Source organism: Ahaetulla prasina, chromosome 9 (genome assembly GCF_028640845.1).
Source record: "Ahaetulla prasina isolate Xishuangbanna chromosome 9, ASM2864084v1, whole genome shotgun sequence".
NCBI classification, from domain to species: Eukaryota; Metazoa; Chordata; class Lepidosauria; order Squamata; family Colubridae; genus Ahaetulla; species Ahaetulla prasina.
In genome coordinates, this window is record NC_080547.1 from 1,380,131 (window position 1) to 1,408,010 (window position 27,880).

Sequence of the window (27,880 nt, forward strand, 5' to 3'; positions counted from 1 at the left end):
TCCCTTCTCATCCGAGAAGCTTCTTCAGCTCTGACTGGATAGTGGGGAATGGAAAACGGGGTGGGGAGGGATACGACGTAATCAACAGAGAAGGATACGACATCATCTATCTCCAGTCTACGACACAGTCCTTTCAGCAGTTCCAAGAAGGCTCTGTTGTGACCCAGGCCCAAGTAGGTATTATTAGATGCAATCAGTTTGAAAACAAACAGACTTTATTAGAACAGCTGAGAATTAAACTCATTCTCAGCGTAGTCCAAACTAAATCAAAGCAAATTCTTCATAACACAATTCTTCAGTCTTGTCACTGGTCTAATTAGGCAAACTGCCAAAGGCTTTTCTTGGCAAAAGTTCAAAAGCAGAAGATGCCAACAAGAAATAAATGCAGCAAGACAAGGCTATCAATGTTGATTTCCGACAAAGAGCCCAAATGCCATTGCTGGTCTTTTAAGCCTTATGGGAGGGGCCAATCATCTCTTGGCCCTACTCCCGAGTCGTCCTCTTTGCTTGAGCTGCTCTTGCCTTCTGGCAGCTCTTCTCATGTGTGCATTAGGAAAAGGCTCCTCCTGTTCCTCTGCCTCACTACTGTCAGTCTCTGGAGGCTCTGGAGTCCGCACATCACTCCCAGATGGCCCTGGCCCCTCCTCAGCCTCCGACACAGAGCCCTCATCCGGGCCTTCCCCAGCCTCCAGGAACGGCCCATGTTCTTCCTCAGCCTCATCGCTGTCCGACTTTGCTGCCAGCTCTGCAGGCTGCTGGCGGACCACAACAGGCTCCACACCCATTTGCATCACTCAGGTGACCCTGACAACATAGATAAGCCTCCAAGTGGCTTCAACAGCTCTCTAAAAGGATGCCAATGACCAGCTGTCTGCAAGGAGTTATAAATCCTTCCATTCCCCACTATCCTGTCAGAGCTGAAGAAGCTTCTTGGATGAGAAGTGAAACGTCTTCAAAGAAAAACAAGGAAGTCCAGGTGCTTCTTGAAAAAAAAACCACCTTTGGGACAACTTCATAACAAACAGAAAAAGTTGCATCTTTTCAGACTTCTTCCCTAGCTACTCATTTATGTCTGGGGTGGCCAACTTTGACAATTTTAAGATCTGAATTCGACTGAATTACATAACTCATCAGCAGTTATTAATCATGCATGAGATATATCTGTTTTCTGGGGTATATACAGTACTTGTGAACATCATACAGTGGCGAAAGCTGCTTCATTCATCCCTAGATTACAGATCCCAGCTGGCTAATATTTGGAAGCAGACTGCGGGGAATCAGTTTGACCTGATCTGGTGGGGCTTGGAGCCTCTCTACTTCCCAGGACAGCTTTGGTCATCAGATGACTACATACCGAGGCCTTGCCATCGTACATCAGATCCATGCCTTCTTCAACATGAGAACTCACTGACATTAATGGTGTTGCAATAGGAAAGATAGCCAGGCACCCTCACAATGTGACAGTCCCTGGCTTCAGTTTGACTTTGCAATCGAATCCACCCCTTTTAATGGATGTGCAATCCAAGATGCACATTAAAAGGAGTGGGGAGTGGATCGCTACTGATGTGAATGCTACATACGCACCAATAGAGCTCTGTTTAATGAGAAACACACCCTTCTCTCATTCATTCTTGCTTAGCTGGACCAGAGAATGCAACCAACCATTTCCCATTCTTTTTTTATTATTATTATTCCCTTCCTTCCTGTTCAAAGGAATGTCCAGCAGAGCTGACTATTACTAATTAGAAATTCTAGCAAGGCCAAACTGAGAGGAAATTGTCTTGCTTCAGCCGAGCCACTTGCTTAGCTAAAATCCATTTGAAACTCAGCCTGGCTTGCACTCACCTCGGACAATTTTCCAGTAAATTATCGGATAATGTGTTAATCCACCACGAGCAATTCACTCCAGTAATTTCTCATACATTTCATTGCATTTGTGCATTTAAAAAATAAATAAATAGGGAGGAAACTGCCTAATAGGATTGAGAAATAATGCCAGGTTTTATCTCCCTGGCTGGAAAGCGATTGTCAAAGGACTGTTAACTCCATTATTATTTCCTCCAGACTGATGGGAAAATGTGCGAGCTGTATCTTGAAAGGTTCCTTGGAGGATTCAGCCGAGAGAGGGCCTGGTTTTCTTCTTCAGCTTCGCTCAATATTCATCAAGCAGGCCAGCTCGCTTCTTCCTACTTTTCCTGTCTTAAAGGCTGGAATGCAAACTAGAGATTTTCAAGATTCTTCTTTCCACATGATTTCCTATGAGATGTTTTCTTTCTGGAATAGGGCCTTCGCTAATTTCACTTACTTTCCATAAGGCTTTTTAGAACCGGGGGACGTGGCTCTGACTTGCTTTTAAACTTTTGAGAGAAGATTGCTGAATTCGGCCTTCAGGATAGAGAAATAGAACTGCTAAAAAGTTCCATTTGAAAACTAGTTGCGTTGCATAATCAGGGTGCAAAGCTGCCTTTTGGCCTTGCGAGGGTGCGACTGGACACAAATAAGGCTTTTGGTGTGTATTGCAATTGTGGGGCATATGCACAATGTCTAAGATTCCAGCTCCATTGTTTTTTTTCCTAAACAGTTTTTCTTGGATCCACTTCATTATGATATGGTGATGAGAAGAGAACAGAACAGAATGCAGAATAGAACAGAACAGAACAGAACGGAACGGAACGGAACGGAATGGAATGCAGAATAAAGTAGAATAGAATGCAGAATCAAATCAAATTGAATTATATATAATAGAATGTTATTGAGAGAGAGAAAATGGTTACTGATAAACTGGTATCACTTAAGAATGGATGGATGGAAGGATGGATGGGTGGATGGAGGGATGGATTCTCTGGGGAATTCTGGGAGTTAAAGTCCTCCAGCCTTAAAGTTGCCATGGTTGGACATGGCAAGGAATAATGCCCACTGAATTTTGTCCTGGATGTTCTTGCAAACCTGAAGAAAGTTCACTCAACAAGAGTAGCAGAAGCCCTCCTGGGCAGAAGAACTGCTAACAATTCGGCCTAATCTGGGTGGAGCTGTAATTCCTGTGAAAGAATCATGTTGATCATACGGGCATGTTTTGGATACAATCTGGGGGGTGCTTGCTTCTCTCTGTATTTTACAGAGAGGGTTGGTTAGCTGACTTTCATGGCTAGCTGGCTTTTGTGCCTTCAAGGGCTTCTTTCTTCTTTCAGCTGCTGCAGCAGCTTCCTGTCATCTGCAGAAAGCAGATCTGGAACCACTAGATCTAGCACCCCTTAAGGGCTGAGGATGATTGTCCAATGGCACGCTGAATAAACTTACGTAAAAACAGCAAAAGTTGAAATCTCGTGGGACCCTAAGCCCCGTACATTCCCAGAAATCTCACTCCTTGCAGGAATACATGCCCACAGCATCCATATTTTTAGGTGACCTCATCCGAACAAACCAGCCAACCGAAAGGGAGGACTTCCTCCTCCTTACAAACTATTCATCGTAAGCAGAATTGTGGCTTTCTCTGGGAGTGATTTTCTCCCCTTTTGACGCAGAAGACCAGCCAAAGTGAGAATGGATTCCAGGGACTTACCACAGTACAGCAAAGTGGCCAGAACCACCACAGGAGAGCCAGAGCCAAGAGAATGAAGAGGATCAGCAAGATAATTGCCAGGATGGTCCCATCAGACTGTAAAGGAAGCATCACAGTTAAGTCAGGGTGGAGCAGGGCTTAGGTCTTCTGTTCAGTTGTCAACCCACGTCCCAATTTCGGGTCAACTGTGGCGCTCACTAGAGTTGAGGTTGTTAAGTTAGTAACCTGGTTGTTAAGCGAATCTGGTCTCTCCATTGACTTTGCTTGTCAGAAGGTTGATCCTGGGACACCACCACCGTCATAAGTACATGCCACTTGCCAAGGATTTGAGTGTTGATCACATGACCATGGTCCATCCTTAATTCACAAACAGGTATTTGTGAATTGCTCCTTAGGGGTAACTTACCTTCAGTTGAAGAACCACTACTTTAGAGCAGGGGCTCTCCAACCTTGGCCACTTTAAGACTTGTGGACTTCAACTCCCAGAATTCCTCAGCCAGCTTTGCTGAAGTCCACAAGCCTTAAAGTTGCCACGGTTGCTGGCTGAAGAATTCTGGGAGTCCACAAGTCTTAAAGTTGCCAAGGTTGGAGACCTCTGCTCTAGAGGTCTTCCTGCTTCACTTTCTGCAGGAAGCCTTCCCTGTGCATCCAACATGCTTCCCATTCTCAGCCCAGGAAAGCCATGAGTCTGTTGGGGATTCCCTGCAATGCCATACGATCCAAAGCACTTTTCCCACCAAGCCCAACGTTCTCCAGGATAGGGGTCCCCAACCCCCAGGGACATGGTCCGGTATTGGGCCATGGCCCGTTCAGAGCCAAGCCACTCAAGTGGCAGGCGAGCATGTTGTGAGCAGCTCCATTTGTGCGAGTAGCGAACCTCAGCTTCACGCACACACACATGAATTCTGGGAGTTGAAGTCCACAAGTCTTAAAGTGGCCAGGGTTGGAGACCCCTGCTTTAGAGGATCAGCAATGAAGCTGCAATGACCTCTTGACTTGAAGCACAAACTGCTTTGGTCAAGTCGGGATATATGATATTAATCTGGAGCAGAGAAGGTGTGTATCACCGATCTCCTTCCCAACCAGCAAAACTACAGCTTGCACTAATCCAGTGATCGCTGGATGGAATATAAATTTTAATAGAACTGAATATACCCAGACTGAGGACCGTTTCAGGAGAGTCACCTCCTCTTCCAGAGGTTTTCCTGTCATTAAAAGGCCCAGAAAATGGATTATTTCACTTTGCTTCCAAATTGTAATCTCAACTACAGACTATGCATTTCCCTAAACCAGCTAATATTTCTGAATCATTCCTGACTGATGTCATCAGGCTTTGAGGATCAGCTAGCAAGCAAAATTAGGCCTGGCAAGACTTAGAGGCTTTGGTTTTATAGAACCAGACTGTTAAAATAACAAAAATGACCCATGGGTAGGTTACATCTGCTGTAAAATAGCACTGTGGAGCTTGGCTGATCCTGGCCCGCCAGAGGGTGGGTTGGTCGATGAGAGAAGGGCTCCTGCGTACACGCCTGTTGATTATTCAGCACTCAGGAGCTGGAAGTGGAACCGAGTGGTTGCACCACCAGAGTTTAGCACCACATGGATGTGATAAAAAGACTTGGGTGCCCAACTCTCACTTCTCCTGCTTTGTGGCTGAGGAAAATCCATCCAGGGCTCCAAGTCATTTGGAGGGCCCCACCTTGAGGGAATCCACATTAAAGAAGGGTTAGAAAATATGCAGACTGGCCAGAATGGAAGGTCGCTGCCAATCCTCTCTAGAATTGCAACTTGAGACCTTCTGACTTGCCAGCTGAAGATCCTTCTAGCTGGAGAGTGAATTGGATTGTCCGTATACAAAGGTTAACAGAATAACAGGATTGGAAGGGACCTTGGAGGTCTTCTAGTCCAAACCACTGCTCAAGCAGGAGACCCTCCACCATTTCAGACAAGTGGCTGTCCAGTCTCTTCCTAAAAACCTCCAGTGTTGGAGCATCCACAACTTCTGGAGGCAAGTTGTTCCACTGGTTAATTGTTCTAACTGTCAGGAAATTTCTCGTCAGTTCTAGGTTGCTTCTCTCCTTGATGGGTTTCCACCCATTGTTTCTTGTCCTGCCTTTTGGTGCTTTGAAAAATAGGTTGACCCCCCCCCCTCTTCTCTGTGGCAGCCCTTCAAATACTGGAACAGTGCGATCATGTCACCCCTAATCCTTCATTTCACTAGACTGGATTAGACTAGACAAATTCAATTTCTGCAACCGTTTTTCATATGTTGTAGCCTCCAGTCCCCTAATCCTCTTTGTTGCTCTTCTCTGTAGTCTTTCCAGAGCCTCAACATCTTTTTAATAATATGGTGACCAAAACTGGATGCAGTGTTCTAAGTGTGGCTGTCTTATCTACATGATGTTCCACCTCTGTCCCTTCTCTGAGCCTTTCCCCACTGGAGACCCTTAGGGTACCCCAATCCTTGAAGTATTGACATAATATTTTGCTGGGATCATGATAGACTTTCCTGGTTGGCTAACAAAAGTCTATTGTCCCCAGTGATGAAGAGACAAAATGTTTTCTGGCTGTTCATTGACTGCCATGGATATTCCACACTTCTTTGAAGATCCAGGGACCACCCAAGAGTCTATCAAGGGTTACTCAGGGCTGATCTGGATAGAAGAACTCCCTCCAGAAATGTCTGCTGCAAAGCTTAGACATCATGGCTCGGGGATAGGTTAAACCAGAAAGACAGATTAGTTTCTGAACTAAACAGACTTGGCAGAAAGATGTTCCAAAGCATGAGACAATTTGAGAATGAGATAAATAAAGCCAGCCTTGCATGTCAAGGTCATTCTGATGTAAACTATAAGTGGGAAAGAGGCAAAATCACTCTGCTGGAAGCAATGGGAGGCCCCCTGTTCTCAATCTGAAGATGCCGTTTGGCAAAGCAACCAAACAGGACAGGAAGAGACGTCAACGGATAGTGAAGACTGAAGAAAGAACAAGTGCAACCAGCTTGCCTTCCACTGAGGACTTGCAGATTGCGCGGGTCAGAAGGAGGACTGAGAAGACATCTGCAGACGCCTCACATCCTGGACACAAACTGTTTCAATGCCTTCCCTCAGGATGGCGCTACAGGGCATTGCGTGCCAGGACAACTAAACGCAGGGACAGATTCTCCCCTCGTGTCATCACTTTGCTGAATAGCTAATTCTTGCAGTTCTGTCTAATGTTTATGTGTGTTTACCATTTAGTATGGCTATAGTTATTATTATTTATTTTTACTATTATCTTCTTTACACCACCTTTTATCGTTATTATTGTTGTTATTGTTGTTATCATCATCATCATCATTATTTTTCTTGCTTTGTATGTACACTGAGTCAGAAGTGGGTTTCAGCAGGTTTTGACCAGTTCTGGAGAACCGGTAGCGGAAATTTTGAGTAGTTCGGAGAACCGGTAGTAAAAATTCTGACTGACCTCACCCCCATCTATTCTTTGCCTCCCGAGTCCCAGCTGATCAGGAGGAAATGGAGATTTTACAGTATCCTTCCCCTTGAGTGGGGTGGGAATGGGGATTTTGCAGTAACCTTCCCATGGAGTGGGGTGGGAATGGAGAATTTACAGTATCCTTCCCTTGCCACACCCACCAAGCCACACCCACAGAACCGGTAGTCAAAAATTTTGAAACCCACCACTGCACTGAGTGCTTTTGTACTGGAGACGAATTCCTTGTGTGCCTTAATTATTCTTTGTTGAACAATTTCATTTCCAAGAGGAAAATGAGTTTAATACAATTATAGAAAAGAAGGCCATTTAAGTTCAGTCCTTCAGCATCTCTTCAGTATGTATCTTTAGGCATTTGTTTTTCCTAGGCGCAAAGCTTTCTGCAGTAGAAAAAATTCTCTTTATCCTTGTTTAATGTTCTTTTCTCTAGGCTAAAATGTATGTCATTTCTTTTGTTTTAGTTGATTTATCCCCCCTGTAGGTCTCCTTAAATTGTTTCCGCCCTAGGAATGTTCTCCTTGAACCCCTTTGGCGCCCAAACTAAACAAAGAGGAGAGCCCGAAGGAGGAATACTGGCCCAGTCCAATTCTTTGCAAAATTCTCCATGCGGAGAGCCAGAAGAGAGGCAAAGTCTACGGAGTTCTCAAATCACAAATTCAGAATGTAAGCCAAGAGGGGAGCCAGAGAATTGTTTTCAATTAAAGGCATAACAAAACGGCACTAGAACACATTAACTCTAGCTTTAAAAAAAATAGTTTATTAATGAACAACTTTAATCTTGTTGCCATTGAATGCAGTGTTTCAAAGCATTTTCTACCACTGACTACTTAGCCCGGGTATTTATAGAACATTTTTTTGGGAATTGTCAGAAACGACCCCACTGTGATACTGTACCACATTTCTTATGGAGCAACGTTGCTCAAATTGCCAGATGTTTGAAAGTGACTCTGCACAGCTGGAAAAAATAATACCAATTTCGGATCATTCCCATTATTGTTCAGAGAATGCTGGCTCTCCCTTGCTCTCTATCAGAGGTCTTTAAAAAAATCCTTGGCAACTGTAGGACTTCTGGACTTCAACTCCCAGAGTTCCTTAACCAGCATGGCTGGCTGAGGAATTCTGGGAGTTGAAGTCCACAAGTGGTTAAAGTGGCCAAGGTTGGAGACCCCTGCAGTCCCTACTGCTACCTCCAGCATCTTCCAATCCTCATTTCGGCCAAAATAAAAAATAAAAAAATCACAGCAGTGAAGACAGGGTGTCTATCACTTCCATGTGGCTGAAGTGGGGGGATGCGGTGAAGACCTCAGGAGTCATTAGAGGAGAAATGGCTCCAAAGCAATTTTGCCAGAATGGTAGCAAGATGAGCTCAAAAATTTTCCAAATTAGAACCTTCTAGGGTCCTCTTGAGCATTCCCCTCTCCCTGTGCTTGGAGGTCTTCTACTCCAACCCCTGCCAAAGGTGGAAGTCCTTATGCCATCCTAGACAAATGGCTATCCAGTCTATCCTTGAAAATCTCCAGGGATGGAGCATCCCACAACTTCTGAAGGCAGCTTCGGTTCCATTGGTTAATTGCCCTCACTGTCAGGAAATTTCTCCTTAGTTCCTGGTTGGATCTCTCATTAACAAATGTCCACCCATTGCTCCTTGTCCTGCCCCCTCTGGTGTTTTGGAGAATAAGTTGATCCCTCTCATCTTTATGATCCCTCTTCAAGTGCTGGAAGACAGCTATCATATCCCCCCTCCCATCCTTCTCTTCATTAGAGCTAGATAGACCTAGTTCTCTTAACCATACATGGTATGATTTATCCTGAAGACCTCTTATCAGCTTTATTGCTCTTCTCTGCACTCTTTCTAGATCAGGGGTCTCCAACCTTGGCAACTTTAAGACTTGTGGACTTCAACTCCCAGAATTCAACTCCCAGCAAAGCTGGCTGTGGAATTCTGGGAGTTGAAGTCCACAAGTCTTAAAGTTGCCAAGGTTGGAGACCCCTGATCTAGATGAACGAATGTAATTTGTTCATTTTGTTCATTCACAATATTGAATCCGGCCCCTCTAGCTTCTGCTGCTGCAACAATTCTAAGCTAGAAAATTAGCCAACATTGGCTACATTGACAACATAGGAGATGACCAGGCTGAGCCCAAGGGAGGGGTCAAATACATCATCAGTCTTGAGTCCCTTTACTCCCACAGGAGACCTCAGTCCAACCTACCTTGAATCCCCTGGACTCTAATCTACTGCCAACTCACTTTGACTGTTAGTAAATCAGATTCTTGGAGACAGCATTAGAATACAATAAACAATATTTTTGTTGGAACTGCCTGGACTCCTGATTTCCTGCGCTTGACAGACCACTAAGTATGGATTACTGCAACAGCAATCTACGAAGACCAACAGGTGCACGCAGAAACCTGAGGCAAGCTTCTGCACGCAACAGCTCTCCGTTGCCGTTTGTCTGGCTCTGGTTGCTACCAAGATATGCACGAACTAACTACAGAGGTGAGGGTGGGTTGGTCCCAAAGGCATGGAGGATTTACGTCTAGCCTTTCCAACTCAATGGAAAGTTGGAAAGGAATAAAATGAAAGGACTCTGGACTTTGGAAACTTCACAGAACAGAATTATGAATTCATTGCCATGGAAGAAAGACAGGCTGGGTATTCCAGGAAAAACAACAACAATGGAATGCAAGGATGGGGGGCAATGACATCCAAGCATCATTGGTCCCCGTAAAACATTGCTCCCGAACAGATGTCCCAGCGTGTCCGGCTGGTTCCCTAAACAAAATGGACAGCAGTGATTGGTGGATGTAATGGACTATGGGAGGCCCGTGGGAAAGGGGGGGATGAACTATGCTTGCTTTTGTGCGGGAAGTCAGAGCCGGTTTCGCTTCTTCTGTGCCCATGTGGTTTATTCAGTAAAGTTTTATACTCTTGGTAAAATAATGTCCCAGGAGTTTTTTTTTCTGGATTCTTCAAATCAGGGGTCTCCAACCTTGGTCACTTTAAGAACTCTGGGAGTTGAAGTCCACAAGTCTTAAAGTGGCCAAGGTTGGAGATCCCTGCTCCAAATGGACAGTTGACATTCAGGCTGTGGGCAGAGTCAGCCTGCAGTACTGTGTTCGAACCAGCAGGGCTCCCACTCGGAAGAGGCGATTGGATAGTAGATCAAAAGGTGACTCTGTTCTGCGTTTCTTTCTTGCCCACCGCCCATCACTGTCCTGGTCATGTGCTGGCAGCGCAGAGTGCATGTGATCAGGTCCCTTAGTTCCCTATTGGGAGGCTGCCATTCTGTTGGGGAGGGGACCCTGGATGCTCCTTTACAACCTCTTTCCTGTTTCTGGTCTCCCTGTCACTTGGATGTACCTGCTTGGGAAAGGGAGGGGGTGAGATCGGCCTGGGGCCACCTGCCTTGTCTCAGCTCCAAAAAAAATGGGCAAAGTGGCACCTGAGAACAGCTTCTTATCCCCTTCCCAGGTTTCTCAAGTTTCTCACAACAACTTTTGCACCTGTGGATTGGCTCTACTCGGACTGGACATAGAGGAGGAGTTTCTGCAACATTTAATCTAATGGTTATGAGCGGGAACTTCAGATCCTGCCTCGCTTTCCTTGTTTTCTCTCAGTAAACATTCCTTTTGAAATAATGCCTGTTTCAAGAGGAGAGAGGGAAAGCAAGCCCTTACAGCATGCCTCCTCCTGCCCACCCACCCACCCATTCCCAGTGTATACACACACCTACAAGCAAACACAACCAACACAAACAGAAACCCCTACACACTGATGCAGCCCGTCATTTCATTGCACAGAAGATCCTTCCTATGATAAAAGTTGGGATCAGCTGAAGCTGGATGAAGGCAAGGAACATTGCCTGGACAAGGGAGCATTTAGAATTTGGGTATCTAATGGTCCCAGCAAACCAGGAGAGAAGTGAGGGGCTTCCTGCCATTCTTCCATCTTCGCTACTTTCTAACCCACTGACTTAATTTTGCCTTTTTTCTAAGCAGGTGGGCACAACTCCCCAAAGGCAGCATCGGAACTAAATCTAATGCTAGAAGTTGGATTGTTGCTTTGCAGAAGGCCGGTCTCCTCTTTTTAAGAATAAAAAACCAAGTTTAATTATGAATATTTTTGAAAATTAAAGTCAGGTGGTCAGGGAATCTGTTGGGAGGGGACCCTGGATGCTCCTTTACAACCTCTTTCCTGTTTCTGGTCTCCCTGTCACTTGGATGTACCTGCTTGGGAAAGGGAGGGGGTGAGATCGGCCTGGGGCCACCTGCCTTGTCTCAGCTCCAAAAAAAATGGGCAAAGTGGCACCTGAGAACAGCTTCTTATCCCCTTCCCAGGTTTCTCAAGTTTCTCACAACAACTTTTGCACCTGTGGATTGGCTCTACTCGGACTGGACATAGAGGAGGAGTTTCTGCAACATTTAACCTAATGGTTATGAGCGGGAACTTCAGATCCTGCCTCGCTTTCCTTGTTTTCTCTCAGTAAACATTCCTTTTGAAATAATGCCTGTTTCAAGAGGAGAGAGGGAAGGCAAGCCCTTACAGCATGCCTCCTCCTGCCCACCCACCCACCCATTCCCAGTGTATACACACCTACAAGCAAACACAACCAACACAAACAGAAACCCCTACACACTGATGCAGCCCGTCATTTCATTGCACAGAAGATCCTTCCTATGATAAAAGTTGGGATCAGCTGAAGCTGGATGAAGGCAAGGAACATTGCCTGGACAAGGGAGCATTTAGAATTTGGGTATTACAGGTACTCTCCCCGGTCACCTGGACGGTCCCAGCAAACCAGGAGAGAGGTGAGGGGCTTCCTGCCATTCTTCCACCTTCGCTACTTCCTAACCCACTGACTTAATTTTGCCTTTTTTCTAAGCAGGTGGGCACAACTCCCCAAAGGCAGCATCGGAACTAAATCTAATGCTAGAAGTTGGATTGTTGCTTTGCAGAAGGCCGGTCTCCTCTTTTTAAGAATAAAAAACCAAGTTTAATTATGAATATTTTTGAAAATTAAAGTCAGGTGGTCAGGGAATCTGTTGGGGATCAAGAGAGCTGTCTTCTACAACATCCGCTCCAAACTCCTTGCCTAAATATCTGCTAAAGCAATACTTTTTTTTTTGGCTCAACAAGTATAAATTTTGCCTAGGACCCTTTAGTTGTCTAAACTAGGCTAAAACCCTTTTGCCTTTTTCATGAAATCTTTGCCAAATTCTCTTAATTTTTAAAAATATTGATAATACACTGCATGTTTTGTTTCAAAAGAGCCGATATCCTGGCTAAAAAAACAACAACAAACCCCCCAGATAAATCTGTAGATATTGGAACTCAAGCATGATCTCAAATATAGTTCATCTTCCAGAGAATTTAAAAGGGCCAAAAGCATCACTTATCTAGCAGGTTTCCAGCTGGAGAAACAATGAAGAAAAAAAACAATTTTGGCATACCAGAGAATATAAATTCACTTGCTTTATGAGGCATTTTGTAGTAGCTTTCTCGATGCCTGTAAAAACAGGACAGACTCCAAGACCTTTTTTATGTTTTTACTGTAATAACTGTAGTTTTCAGCAAAACACCTATATTAAAGAAAGACTTATGTCAGGGGTCTCCAACCTTGGTCCCTTTAAGACTTGTGGACTTTAACTCCCAGAGCTTTGCTGGCTGAGGGACTCTGGAAGTTGAAGCCCACAAGTCTTAAAGGGACCAAGGTTGGAGACCCCTGACTTATGTCATTGGCAGGAGGGAAATTTGCTTATAACCTCCCACAAATAATACCTTTTTCTACCCAGCCCGAAGGGTGTGGGGTAGAGTGGGTGGGATACAAAAGCCAAGTTTGAAACTCTGGCTTTTTTTTTTTTAGAAGCATTGGACACTTTAAGAGTCTCCCCACCCCTGTGGATGTGCTTCTCCCTCTCATTATTTATCCATGAAAGATAAACAGTGGTAGAGAAGAGTCACTCTGACAGCAGCCAAAAAAGCGAATACAACCCTTGGTTGTATAAACAGAGGCATAGAATCAAAATCACAGGAAGTCTTAGTACTGCTTTATAAAGCCTTAGTGAGGCCGCACCTGGAATACTGCATCCAGTTTTGGTCACCATGTTACAAAAAAAAAGATGTTGAGATTTTGGAAAAAGTGAAGAGAAGAGCAACTAAGATGATTAAAGGCCTGGAGGTTAAAACATATGAAGAATGTTACAAGATTTGGGTTTGGTTTGTATAGAGAAAAGAAGGACCAGGGGTGACACGATAGCAGTATTCCGATATTTGAGGGGCTGCCACAAAGAAGAGGGGGTCCACCTGTTCTCCAAAGCAACTGGGGGTAGGACAAGGAGCAACGGGTGGAAACTAATCAAGGAGAGAAGCAACCTAGAACTAAGGAGGAATTGATGGTGACAACCATTAACCATGAACAGAAGTTGCCTTCAGAAGTTGTGGCTGCTGCATCACTGGAGGCTTCCAAGAAGAGACTGGACAGTCACTTCTCTGAAATGATCCAGGGTCTCCTGCTTGCACAGGGGGTTGGACTAGAAGACCTCTAAGGTCCCTTCCAGCTCTATTCTGATTGATTGGGAAGTATGAAGACAACCTCGAAGAAGGAATTGAGAAGGAACTTAAATCCCATAAGATCTTAACCCGTTCATTTTCCCAAACTCCCTCAACTTGAGGGTCCCAATAGTTTTTACTATCTTCATAATCCAAACCGCTGGCAAAGTTTCCTATCAATAAATTTGGTAAATTTGGTAACTCGGCTTATACTGTGCTCAGTCTGTGAAATGTTGCTGCCCTCACTAATCAAATTGTTAATCATTGCCTCCTTTTCATTTACTGTGAGGCAGCATTTACTGTTGCTTGTTGAATTTTTTCCCCTCATGAAAATAGTTGGCAGAGTAGCTAAAAATAAAACCTTTCTTTCTTTTCTTCCTTTTTTTTTTCTTCAAAATACTCCTGATCTTAACCAACTCTATGTGGGCGGATGAAGGTCTTTTCATTAAGGTTTTGGAGAGTGGCTTCCCATGTTGGTCCCTTATCATGAGATATGTTTTTCAACCCCTCTGTCAAGGTCTGGAGGGGGGGGGGCTGCCTCTAAGTCCCCCAGAGAGCTTCCACAGCTGGGGAGGGGGGTTCTTGATCCTGGGTGTTATGGATACTCTGGGCCCATAACCAATGTTAAGGGTAATCTTGGCTCACAACCAAATGTTGTGGACTATTGAGCAGAGTACCCTGTGAGATTACGCATGAAAACAACTGATTGTGGACAATAACAGTTAATATACAAACAAATATTTGATAATATTTTACTTTTAGGGAAAAAGCAAAAACATAGTCCAAAAACAATCCAGGTCATACACATATAAATTCAGTCCAGGTATATTTCAAATATCAAGTCTTCTTACCAAACGTAGACTTGCACAACAAACCAGATCTTCTTTAGAAACACAGTTCAATACACAACAGTCAATCAGTAAATAGCCATGATCAAGCAATGATCATGCATAGAGCTCAAATATACAGTTGCAGCATATCAGCAGGTAACAATGGTGTAGCGTCCAAACAAACCATAATTTAGCTTTCCTTAAGTACATTGGCTACAGAGCTCAGCCAATCAGGATGCATGACGATGCAATACAGCCTTAAAGCAATATAATACCTTTCTTACTGCAAACAGACATCGTTGGTTTATATATTGCCTGACCAACTAGTTAGACAAATAACAATTTCCTAACACTGGGTCTCCCTCACCCTTGTCCAGCACCTGCGCTATTTTCCCACCTGGGAAGAAAAATGATTTGGGAGGAAGGACCAGTCCAAAGTCATCCAGGACATTTGAGGTGGGGGGGACAACAAACCTGGATCTTCCCATTCCTGGCCCAGTCCTTTCCCTCTATACCCATGATGGCGAATCTATGGCACGCATGCCTGAAGGGACACGCAAAGCCATCTCTCCAGACATGCGAGCCGTCGCCCGTTGCTCTTTCAGGTTCTGGCGTGCTGGCCAGCTGGTCTTCACATGTGCGGGAGCACCAGAAACTGGAATAGCAGCAACCCGATGCACATATGCATGCCGGGAAGATGATCTTCCGATTTCCAGCGCGCACATGCACACCGGCCAGCTGGTCTTCACACACGTGTGCATGCCAGAAACTGGAAGACCAGGTAGCCAGTGCGCATGCAGGAAACCGGAAGACCACCTTCCCAGCGTGCGTACGCACTCTTCCACTCTTCTGGTTTCCGGCATCCATGCGCATGCCCCCGTTTCTGCACTCGGTGGCGAAAAGATTCGCCAACACTGTTCTATACTATCCTGGTTCTTTCAATCTGTCATTCACACACACATCTACATTCTACATTTTAAAAAGTCAGGGAACTACAGATTTCAGTACAATATAAGCCCAAGGGGGGTGGGGGGGCCTTATAACAGCATTATGCCTTCCTTTTTTGTTGGCTGAGTTGAGAGAGGAGGACTTGTCTTTCCATGATTGAATGGGGGCTACAGTCTGGGTTTTCCGTACTCCTAGTTCATCAACTTTCAGCACTGGACTGTCCTATTCAAGGGCTGAAAAAGAGAAACTGGCCCAAAGCCACCCAGCTATCCTTCTGTGTCCAAGGGAGAATAGAACCTGGATCTCCCCGTCCCTTCCCCAGTAGGCCAACCTGGCAGGGGGGAAATCTACTTACCTTCCTTACCGGTTCGTGTGCGCATCACATGCATGCACAGACCTCCTGCGCATGTGCAAAACCTTCTGCGCATATGCAGAAAGTAAAAAACACATTACTTTCTGATTAAAACCAGGAAGTAATGACACCTGGGCAGGTGGGAGGAGCTTTGCTCCACCTTCGTTACTGGATCGCCGAACCACCGGCCACGATCACTACCGGTCCGCGAGATCCGGTCAGAACTGAGAACCAGCCTTTGTCTAGCGCAGGGGTCTCCAAGCTTGGCAACTTTATGACTTGTGGACTTCAACTCCCAGAATTCCTCGGCCAGCAAAGTTTTACAACTTGTGGACTTCAACTCCCAGAATTCCTCAGCCAGCAAAGCTTTACAACTTGTGGATTTCAACTCCCAGAATTCCTCAGCCATTCTGGGAGTTGAAGTCCAGAAGTTGTAAAGTTGCCAAGGTTGGAGACCCCTGCTTTAGTGAACAATCGATGCATCAGGTTGAACTGATTCTTCCTCGATTCTTGACCCACCACTGCAGTGATGAGCTGTCCAGCTTTCTTCACTGCTGGGTTTTGGCTTTGGCTGCCAGAGGCCCCGCTCCAAAAAGGAGAAGAGCCAGAAGAAAGAAGCCGATGACGCCAGGACTCGAAGCCAGAGCAAATTTTCATTTGAATAAATGCGATGGCGCTCCCATTAATTCAATACAATCACCACGGCCATTCTCTGTGGCTGACATATTTGCTCTGCTTTTATTAAAATTGCAGTTCGCTGGCTTCCTTCAGAAGTCATGCTGGCTTCCTGAGCCTTCGAAATTCGCCCCCTTGCTGTGAGGTAACCACACGCAACAGCCACGAATTCAGCAGCGTGGCAGGGTCTCTCCCATTTCTCTCTCTCTCCCCCCCCCATTTCTCTCTCCCCCATTTCTCTTTCTTCCAATTTCTCTTTCTCCCATTTCTCTCTCTCTCTCTCTCACACACACACACATTTCTCTCTCTCTCTCTCTCCCATTTCTCTCTCACCAATTTCTCTTTCTCCCAATCTCTCTCTCTCTCTCTCTCAGGAAGCAAGGAAGGAAGCAAGCAAGGAAGCAAGGAAGCAACGAAGCAAGCAGGCTAAACAAGTATCTTCCTCCATCTCTGTTCCTTGAACCCCAAATGCTAGATATCTTGGAACAGAGATGCCTCTTCAAAGTAAACGAAATGGGAATTCTCCAAATGGAATTCCTGAAAGACACTCTGCTGGAAATCCTGAGATGGTATGATAGTAGGATGATAGTTTGGCACAAACCCCTCTGAATTTCCCTGGTCTTCTGATCTGACCCGAGTCAAATCTCCTTGACTTGACCTACTGTCCTACCGAAGCATAACTCCCATTATCCCCCATCCAGGATGGCCCACAGCTGGGGAATTGCAACAGGGAACCTAAGCACATATGGACATCTCCATGGAAGGAAGGCAGCGGTGGTCCCCCTGCCCACCTCTTTCCCCCTGTAATAAATCAAAGAGGTGGGACCCTTGGGATGAGTTTCCATCATGTTTCTCTCCAGGCGTTGCCAAAACAAGGATCAACACAACGGCCTGTCTCCAGGTTCCCCTGTAAAAGCTTTGACACTTTCCCCTCCAACCTGGAATCAGAGTTTCCACCAGCAGTTGGAACAGCTGGGAAGATCATTACAGCCAAGAAAGATTGCCTGGGGGGTCTCTGGGCACACAGAGAAAGGGGGGGGAGTTAAGGAGGCTGCTGTTCCATTCCCTGCCCTTCCCCATCAGGCTGTCGGAGGAGAGAAGCAAGGAGGAGGACAGGATATGAAGCAAAGGAAGTGAGACCAGCGTGGAGAGACAAAGGTTGCCCTTTTGGACCAGTGGCAGCAGACCAACTATAGTTTATTGGGATGCTTTGAGCACCCTTTATCTCAAGGCAGTCTTGTCCCACTGAGGCATCAAAAGGAGTTTTCGTTTCCTGAACTTTCTCAGGGACAAAGAATTTGAAAGTTCTGACTCCCTTGTTTTACATGCTGGGTTGTCTGAACTCTTCGGCTAAAGAGGTTGTAGAAAAAAATGCTTTTAAAAGGCTCCTCTGAAATCCCAGCTGAGATGCCTGATCGTCAGAGGCTTTTCTTTTCTTTTAAAAGCATTTTTTTTGCCTTTAAAAGAAAACAAAAGCCTCTGACGATCAGGCACCTTAGCAGGCAACGTCAGAGCCTTTTAAAAGCATTTTTTACAACCTCCTCAGCCAAAGAGGTTATAGAAAAAATGCTTTTAAAAGGGTCTGACGATCCCAGTTGAGCTGCACGATCATCAGAGGCTTGTTTGTTTTTTACTTTTAAAAGCATTTTTTTCGGCTGAAGAAAAAAATGCTTTTCAAAGTAAAAAAACCCAAACTTCTGATGATCACGTGGCTCAGCTGGATATGAGGGGAGGCAGGGATTTTTGCTACCAGTTCTCCAAACCACCCACCGCCATCGCTACCGGATCAGGCGATCCAGTCCGAACTGGGAGCATTTCACCCCTGATTCAAATGTAAGACCACCTTAGGATAAAGTGGCTCCAGGGGTTCTATTTTAGAACATATATTCTTCATTTCCTGTAGCAGGTTGTAGAGCATTTATCCTTGGAGGTTGGATGCTCCATTCAAATGTAAACAGTTCTAGGCCTAAATAAACAGAAACGTCAGGAGCAGCCCAAAGCTTTTTCAGGACTTTGCCAGTTGCCTTTGGCTCCAAGTATCCTCTGGCACCATCGGATGAAGGAGATTGGGGGGAAAAAAGAAATCCATTGAAGTCCCAGAATCCCTAAAGGATCTCTTTGGGAAGCCCAGGGAACAGTCAACTTTCCACTTTCTTTTCTGTGTCGCTTGAAGCCAAAGATCTCCAGGAGAGGAGATGCAGATGATTTGAAAGCCCGTGCTGTGCTCCGCCAGCAGCTTGCAGAACTGGCAATGGAATCGGATAGCAATGAGGCTGAAGAAGAACATGGGCCAGTCCTGGAGGCTGGGAAAGGCCCGGATGAGGGCTCTGCATCGGAGGCTGAAGTGGGGCCAGGGCCATCGGGGAATGATGTGTGGACTCCAGAGCCTCCAGAGGCCGACAGTAGTGAGGCAGAGGAACAGGAAGAGCCTGTTCCTAATGCACGCATGAGAAGAGCTGCCAGAAGGCAAGAGCAGCTCAAGCAAAAAGGACGACTTGCGAGTAAGGCCAAGAGATGACTGGCCCCTCCCATAAAGGACCAGCAACAATGTTTGGGCTCTTTGCCGGAAAATATTGATAGACTTGCTCCTTGTCTTGCTGCATTTATTTCTTTTCGGCATTTTCTGCTTTTGAACTTTTGCCAAGAAAAACCTTTGGCAGTTTGCCTAATTGGACCAAGGTTGATGATAAGACTGAAGAATGGCGTTAGGGAGAATTTGCTTTGATTTAGTTTGGACTACTGCTGAGAATGAATTAATTCTCAGCTGTTCTGATAAAGTCTGTTTGTTTTTGAACTGAGTGTGTCTGCTACTACCTACTTGGGCCTGGGTCACAACACCATGCACCAAAAGCCAGGCTGGTTAATTTCATATTACAAGGAACTGTAGAAAGGAGGATCATATCCAATCAGAACAAATGATTCACCGGTTTTTTCAGAGTGAGGCTGAGGAGAAACTGGGAGACGGAAATTGATGTTTTTTTTAATTTACATTTATATCCCGCCCTTCTCCAAAGACTCAGGGCGGCTTACAATGTATAAGGCAATAGTCTCATTCTATTTGTATATTTACAAAGTCAACTTATTGCCCCCCTAACAATCTGGGTCCTCATTTTACCTACCTTATAAAGGATGGAAGGCTGAGTCAACCTCGGGCCGGGCTCGAACCTGCAGTAATTGCAGGCTACTGTGTTCTAATAACAGGCTTCTTACCAGCCTGAGCTATTACAGCCCATTACGGCTATTATGTTCCACGATCTTGCCTCATCTGGATGAGCGCAAGGTAAAAAAAAACCCAAGATGGTGGCCAAGAGAGCGCAATCAAACCACAGTTTGGCTTTCATGTGTTGCATCCTTGCAACCATCATTTTGACTGCATGACCCCCACCCTGGTGGACCCCCTTGGAAGCTGTTTCCTTATTTCACTTAAAAACCCGAAAATAAATGGGGAAGGGGAATAATTAAACATGAAATGGAATTCATTGTGCCCTAAATTCCAGCCAGCCAAAAGGAATGACTTTGTAGATTATAGAACTTTTCCAAAATAATGTGAGCGGTGGGATCTTATACAAGAGTTTAAGCTACAAAGTAAATCTGCCCTTGGCCACTGCAGTTGAGATATACATCTCAGTCGTTCTTTTCTTGCTTTGCCAGACAAAACATTCTTTTATTTTTACCCAAGAAAGACAGGGTTCAAGGGCCTTGTCTGCAAAGCCACGGGGCCCTGGGTTTTTTCTGCCAGCCTGGGCCCTATTGTAGTGCTCGGAACACGAGCAAATATTTTCCCTTGCTCAGTTTGACTCCTAGCTGAGCAGCGTTTTCGAAGTCGGTGGAGAATGTACCTTGGGAGTGTACCTCTTCAGCTTCCCACTGAGATGGGTGTGCAGAGACAGCCCAAGGCAGGATCTGCTTTCCGTCTTGGCCACGGCCAAACAACGCACCGCAGGTAGCCATCCCCATGGGTTACGGAGTTCTTGGCACTCTCTGAGCTTGGTTGTCGGCCTGCAGACATTTCACGAGCCAGCGAAGCAACTTCATCAGCGCAAGGGAGTGTCGGGGTGGAGTTCATGGCTATGGGTTATATAAGACATTTCCAGGATGTCTCAACGTCCTTTGATGCCAGAAGCTTTGGACGTATAGCCATCGGGGTTGCACAGCTACTCTGGAGAACTTCCCACCTCAGGGACAATGGCACTGGCGTTCTTTGGGAAAGCGATGGAGGTCTGGCTCCGTTTTGCCACCTGTCTTGAGGTGCTGCTTCAAGCAGCTGCTTCAGGTCACCTACCGGTAGAGCTGGCAGCGCATAAGGGATAAACCTCTGGCCTCCTTCTGGGCTCAGTACTAATATGGAGCCCTAGAGTTGAAAGGGGCCATCAAGGCCGTGGAATTTCTCCTCCCCCCCTCACCCCCCGCTTGATACAGGAGCCCAAAGAAAAACATCCCAAGAGATTGTGGTTCAGGCTCTTCTTGGATACTTTTGGCAAAGGGGAAACCAGACCTTTTTGGGGGTTGGGTTTTCCCACTGCCAGTTTGCTCTGAAACTCAGGAATCTTTCTGAATCAGAATCTACACTCCGGAGTGATGGAGAAGGCCTTGCTCCATACCTTTACTTCTCAGGTATTGAAACTGGGCTGCCATCTTTCTTCCAAGATTTCTCCCATCGAGGCTACACGGCGCCACTTTCCTCAATCTCTCCTGATACATCCAAGTCTTGGTTCCCTGATTCTCCTTGTGGTCTCCTTTGCATCTACTCCAGTTTGCCTGAATCCTTGTCTAGGACTGGACTCTGCAAGAGGGAAGACTTGATTCCCAGGTTGATAAAGATGGAGATGGTTATGTCAGGTAGCAACCAACTATAGCAGTGATGGGTAACCTTTTCAGCACCGAGTGCCAAAATTGGAGAATGTACGCACGTGTCGGAGCACCGTAGCCCTGAAGAGATAAGGTGGCTGGTGTACATGCGTGCTGGACCAGCTCACCAACACGCATGTGCATGACAGAACCCGGAAGAGCAGCTGGCGCTGGCGCGTGTGCCCGCACAGAGGGCTCTGCATGCCACCACTGGCACGCGTTCACCATCATGGAACTATAGGCTTCTCCAGAATCAGTTCAGTTTCCTCTTTCCAGGATACAGGAAGGCAGAAAAAGGATCAAAACATATGCATTCTAATGTACACAGAGATTTAAATGGAGAATATTTTGGGCACTGGAATCCCTTATATTTCAACAAATCTTGCTAAAGAAGAGTCTGAGAAAATTGCACTTGGAAAAGGATCACTTTTGATTTGCAGCCGCCGCCGAAGAACCTGACAAATGAACACAATCACACACCTACACACACCTCCGAGCACAGGCAATGCTTCCCAATAACAATGCTTTGATTCCCATGGAATTGGGATGACATTGGCACCCCTTAAAAATCACAATGACATCAGAGTATTGACACAGTCATTCTGATGTCACCGAGCAAAGAACACAATATTGAACTCTGCATTAGTCGTGTAACGTAAGTGCCACAAATTTCATTGTTGTATATTGGATGTTCAATAACTTCAGGATACTCATGTCACTACTTGCCTACCCCACAGCCACCTGCAGATATCAAAGACAAATTCAGAGACATGAACATTCCTTTTACAAAAATTAAAAAAAAGGAATCTAATTTTAGGATATGTCAGCTTTGTTATACAACCCCCGTGTTCTTCTGATGGATTATAGTCCTGGCTGGCTCATCTACAAAGCTCAAAGAAGTGCCTGTAATTTCACTTTTCTAAGGAATAATGAAGTAGTTTAAGAAAGGTATTTATTTATAGTTGGCTCATTTCTCTTACTAATCACAAGAATTCAGTGTCAGAAGCAAGTCAGATCCTACAGCAGGTCAAACTTCAGAGGATCCCAGCAACGACTGCTACGTCAGGTGGAAAATGCTGTGATTCAAATTCAGCATCTGTTTTTTGTCACTGAGAGTATAAAACTTTTGGCTCCATCAAAGTTGAAATTCTTTTTTTAAGAAAAGAGTATTTGGATCTAACACATGTGCGTGCTTTGTTGACAATTTTTCAACTATTTAATTTTTCAACTATTCAACTATTCCCTCATGCAACACACTTAGTCGGTTATTTTGTTTTCAATCTATGAACTCATCTTTTATTCATCTTTTATTTCCCTAATTTGCTTTCTTGAATTGCAAAATTCAAAGGGCCAAAAATATGAAACGATATCCGTGCTCTGGTTTGAAACGTATATAAATGCAAACTAAATTAATTTGGCTCCCAACCCATCCTTCTGTAAACCACTTCGCAAATGAATAAAGATTTCCTCCAGGGTGTCATATAAATTAATAAACCCTACAAATATCTTCTGCGCAGGTGTTCAGGTAATATATAAATACAGGTAATCCTCGATTTACAACCGCAATTGAGCCCAAGATTCCTGTTGCTAAGCAGGATGGTTGTTAAGTGAGCTTTGCTCCATTTTACCATCTTCCTTGCCACGATTGTTAAGTGAATTACCGCAGCTGTTAAATTAATAACACGGTTAAGTGAACATGGCTTCACTGGTTATAAGTCAAGGACTACCCGCATTATATTCCTATAATTAAATAAAAATACAGTACTCGTGACGCAGGTACTATTCCACAAACCGCAGGAGAATAAATGCAATTTGAAGGTAGATGTGAAGGGAAATTTCAGAAGTTGTGGGAGCTTCATCCGTGGAAGCTTTCAAGAAGAGACTGGACTGCCCTTGGTACAGAAATGGTGTAGGGTCTCCTGCTTGAGCCCGGGGTTGGACTAGGTGACTTACAACACTGGTATCAAACTCAATTTCATTGAGGGCCGCATCAGGGTTGTGTTTGATCTCAGGGGGCTGGGGTGGGCGTGGCCTTAGTGGGCATGGCCAGTTTGATGTCACTTGTATCAGGGGTGCCTGTAGTGGCCCGAGCGCTCTGCCAGTGAAAATGGGCTCCCAAGCTCCGTTTTCGGCTGCCACAGCCTCCTGCAACCCTCTGCCAGTGAAAATGGGCTCCCAAGCTCCGTTTTCGGCTGCCACAGCCTCCTGCAACCCTCTGCCAGTGAAAATGGGCTCCCGAGCTCCGTTTTCGGCTGCCACAGCCTCCTGCAACCCTCTGCCAGTGAAAACGGGCTCCCAAGCTCCGTTTTTGGCTGCCACAGCCTCCTGCAACCCTCTGCCAGTGAAAATGGGCTCCCGAGCTCCGTTTTCGGCTGCCACAGCCTCCTGCAACCCTCTGCCAGTGAAAACGGGCTCCCAAGCTCCATTTCCGGCTGCCACAGCCTCCTGCAACCTCTGCCAGTGAAAATGGAGCTTGGAAGTGGCCCTCCCAAGGTCTGTTTTGACTGGCAGAAGGTTGCAGGAGGCCGTGGCAGCCGAAAACGGAGCTCGGGAGCCCTTTTCGCTGGCAGAAGCACTGTGTGCCAGTCCTTCACTGTTTCCAGAGTCACCCCCCGGGCCAGATCTAAGTACTCTGTGGGCCAGTTTCAGCCCCCAGGCCTTGAGTTTGACACCCCTGACCTACAAGATCCCTTCCATCTCTGTTAACCTGTAATAGAAGGCATTAGCATTCTCTTTCTTTGCATGCCTGGGTTGAAGAGGTTCTGAGTCAGGGGCGGGTTTCAAGACCCGTCGCTACCGGTTCGCTCGTGGGCGGCGCAACCATTCTGTGCATGCGCAAAAGCATCCGGGCAGGTGGGCGAAGCCTACTACCACCACCGCCGCTACCAGTTCGCCTGAACCGGGGTGAACCGGTACAGTGGTGGGTTTTAAAAATTCATACTACCGGGTCTGTGGGTGTGGCTTGGTGGGTGTGGCATGACTTAGTGGGCGTGGCTTGGTGGGCGTGGCAGGGAAAGGATACTGTAAAATCTCCATTTCCTCCCGATCAGCCGGGACTTGGGAGGCAGAGAGTAGATGGGGACGGGGCCAGCCAGAGATGGTATTTACCGGTTCTCCAAACTACTCAAAATTTCCGCTACCGGTTCTCCAGAACTGGTCAGAACCTGCTGAAACCCACCTCTGAACCCACCACTGTTCTGAGTGCCTTTATTTGACTCCCCGTTGGAGAAATTCCGACACCACTGCAGGGATGTGACTGAAATTCACCGTTCGGAAGAGGCGGAACCTGCCTCTTATACAGCCCTGAAGCCGCAAAGGAGAAACCGCTTCATTTTAAAGAATCATTAATCAGATGCTTTTCAAGGGCAGCCAGACCTGAAACCCCAGTATGGGTGGCTTCTCAATAACCCTCCAATTCAAATTCACGGGGATTTTTTTTTTGTCCAGCGGGCGCTCGAGCGACAGGGTGGCTTTCTAAGCAAACTTACGCAGTGTGTGCTGGAGATGATGACGGAACTGGAGATGAAACTGAGGCCGTCGTTCATGCTCACTTGAAGAGCAGCTTCCCTAAAACGAGGAAAGAGAGGAGAAATGACTTGGTGGGGGTGGGGGTGGGGTGAAGATTCACAGTCCGCTTCTTTTGAAAATGCAAGACTTTCTTTGCCTTGGAGAGCTCAGATACCTTCAACCAGGTGAAAGTCTAGAGATTCTCCATCCTCCAGGTCATGGTTGCCCCAAAGATGTTTTTTCAGGAGGCAACTGGACTTTTCTTGTGGGTTTTTTTTTTTGAAGACGTTTTACTTCTCATCCAAGAAGCTTCTTCAGCTCTGACAGGATGGTGGGGAATGGAAGGATTTACATTCCTTGCAAGCAGCTGGTCATTTTCCTCCTTTGAGAGGGTCGTTGAGGCCATCTGGAGGTTTATCTGTGTCCTCAGGGACAACCATGACCTGGATGACTGAGAATCTCCACAGACTTATAGCTACAAAATTTGGAATGAACAACCCTTGGAATGGTGGGGGAGTATGGATGGATTTCCAGAGAGAAAAAATTGCAGACTACAGGAGCCATTAGTGCACTCCTCATGTAACCCTGAGGACACAAGTAAACCTCCAAGTGGCCTCAACAACCCTCTAAAAGGATGCAGATGAACAGCTGTCTGCAAGGAATCTAAATCCTTCCATCCCCCACTATCCATCAGAGCTGAAGAAGTTTCTTGGATCAGAAGCGAAACATCTTCAAAGAAAAAACAAGAAAGTCCAGTTGCCTCCTGAAAAAGCACCTTTGGGATATCAACTAGACGGTCCTCAGATGACGTGGCCTTTAGCTGTGAAGAATGGAAGTCTACCCTCATATCTACAGGGCAACCAAGCTGGAGAAGGCTGCTTGATTTGCTGAATGACCAAACTAGCAACGGAATGGGCCCCTCCATGGCAGGCAAGAGCCAACCTTCTAGATCAAGGGTCTCCAACCTTGGCAACTTTAAGCCTGGAGGACTTCAACTCCCAGAATTCCCGAGCAAAGCAAAGCAAAGCAAAGCAAAGCCCCAAAGGATACGGTGCGCAACTTAGGTGTCCTCCTGGATGAACGGCTGTCGTTTGAAGATCATTTGATGGCCGTCTCCAGGAGGGCCTTCCACCAGGTTCGCCTGGTTCGGCAGTTGCGCCCCTTCCTTGATCGGGATGCCTTGTGCACAGTCACTCATGCGCTCGTTACCTCTCGCTTGGATTATTGTAATGCTCTCTACATGGGGCTCCCCTTGAGGTGCACTCGGAGGCTTCAGTTAGTCCAGAATGCAGCTGTGCGGGTGATAGAGGGAGCTTCGCGTAGCTCCTGTGTAACACCGCTCCTGCGCAGACTGCACTGGCTACCTGTGGCCTTTCGAGTGCACTTTAAGGTTTTGGTTACGACCTTTAAAGCGCTCCTTGGCTTAGGGCCTGGGTACTTACGGGACCGCCTGCTGTTACCACATGCCTCCCACCGACCCGTATGCTCTCACAGAGAGGGACTTCTCAGGGTGCCGTCAGCCAAGCAATGTCGGCTGGCGGCCCCCAGGGGAAGGTCCTTCTCTGTGGGGGCTCCCACACTCTGGAACGAGCTTCCCCCGGGTTTACGCCAAATACCTGACCTTCGGACCTTTCGCCGCGAACTGAAGACATATCTTTTCATTCGCGCGGGGCTGGCTTAAATTTTATTGATTTTAAATTTTCTACTACTAATTTTTAAATGGGGTTTTAGTTTTTTATACATTTTAAAGTTTTAGGCCAATTATAATAAGTTTTTTAACTTGCATTTTAAACTGTATATTGTATTGTCTGTTTTTACTTTTGCCTGTACACTGCCCTGAGTCCTTTGGGAGAAGGGCGGTATAAAAATCAAATAAATAATAATAATAATAATAATAATAATAAAAAGCAAAGCAAAGCAGAGCAGAGCAGAGCAGAGCAGAGCTGGCTGGTTAGGGAAGCCTGGGAGTTGAAGTCCTCCAGGCTTAAAGTTGCCAAAGTTGGAGACCCTTGATCTAAATGGCGGGCACATTGCTGCAATCAAAGCCCTGCCCCATTTCTGCCATGGCCAAGAGGTGGGGTTTCCACCCCAGAGTCGTACCTTCTATTTTGCTTCTTGACTATCCTGGGATCACCTCGGAATAGAGCAGGCTATTCAGAGCTGCCGTTTCCTACCCACAAATGACTGAAATCCTCATGGGTGGATCAGAAAGTGCAGAAGCAAAAGAAAATCCACTGGTGAAAGTTACAGCAAAAACAGCATTTTCATAAACCTACATGCCAACTTCTTGTAAGACAGGCGCCGGGCAGAGTAAGTAGGTGTCCTCCACTACAAAGGGTTTCTCATCTGGAAAGAGAAGCAGAAAAAGTGGTTTCAGTTGAAGCAACTTTGGAAAGAACAATTAAGGTCTGGGAAGCTTTATATCCAAATATATTTTTTTCTTTATACTGTTTCCATCTTCCTTATTTGTTCCCTATGACTATCATTAAGTGTCATACATTATGATTCTTGATGAAGGTATCTTTTCTTTTATGTACACTGAGAGCCTATGCACCAAGACAAATTCCTTGTGTGTTCAATCACACTTGGCCAATAAAAAAATCTATTCTATTTTATTCTATTCTATTCTATTCTATTCTTTGAAACATTAACAAAACCAGTGGTGGGATTCAGCCAGTTCGCACCACTTCGGGAGAACCGGTTGTTAACTTTCTGAGCAGTTTGGAAAACTGCTTGTTGGAAGAAATCATTAGGGCAGAGAACCGGTTGTTAAATTACTTGAATCCCACCACTGAACAAAACCCACCATGGTCTGAGAGTCAGCCTTTCCACTCGATAATTGACAGGATGTTGGTCCATATTTATGACCAATGGAGACAGATAGAAAATACATTGGTTCACACATCAAAACTTAACCCAAAACCTGGTTAAAAATCTGCAATTCTTATTTTTACAGGGAGAAACTTGGTTAAGGCTTTAGGTGAGGGCCCAATTCATACACCATGCTAAAAGAAAGGGCAGATTTCCACACTATGAGATCACCCCATTTTTTCATTACCGGTTCTGTGGGTGTGGCTTAGTGGGCATGACAGGGGAAGAAGACTGCAAAATCCCCAT

The 27,880-nt window shown here is 45.8% G+C and overlaps 1 protein-coding gene across 5 annotated transcripts in view; it reads right to left on the reverse strand.

Annotated features, from left to right (window-relative positions):
- ANTXR1 (ANTXR cell adhesion molecule 1) overlaps window positions 1-27,880 on the reverse strand; it is a 150,330-nt gene that overhangs the window by 50,689 nt on the left and 71,761 nt on the right. For all 5 annotated transcript variants that reach the window (XR_009156528.1, XM_058194967.1, XM_058194969.1 and 2 more), the window contains exons 11-13: window positions 27,040-27,109; window positions 24,745-24,823; window positions 3,560-3,655 (exon numbers count right to left, since the gene is read on the reverse strand). Coding sequence is in view for 4 of the 5 variants with exons in the window: in XM_058194967.1 (XP_058050950.1) it covers window positions 3,560-3,655; window positions 24,745-24,823; window positions 27,040-27,109 (245 nt within the window). In the remaining variant the exon portion in view is untranslated. The remainder of the gene's footprint in view (window positions 1-3,559; window positions 3,656-24,744; window positions 24,824-27,039; window positions 27,110-27,880) is intronic.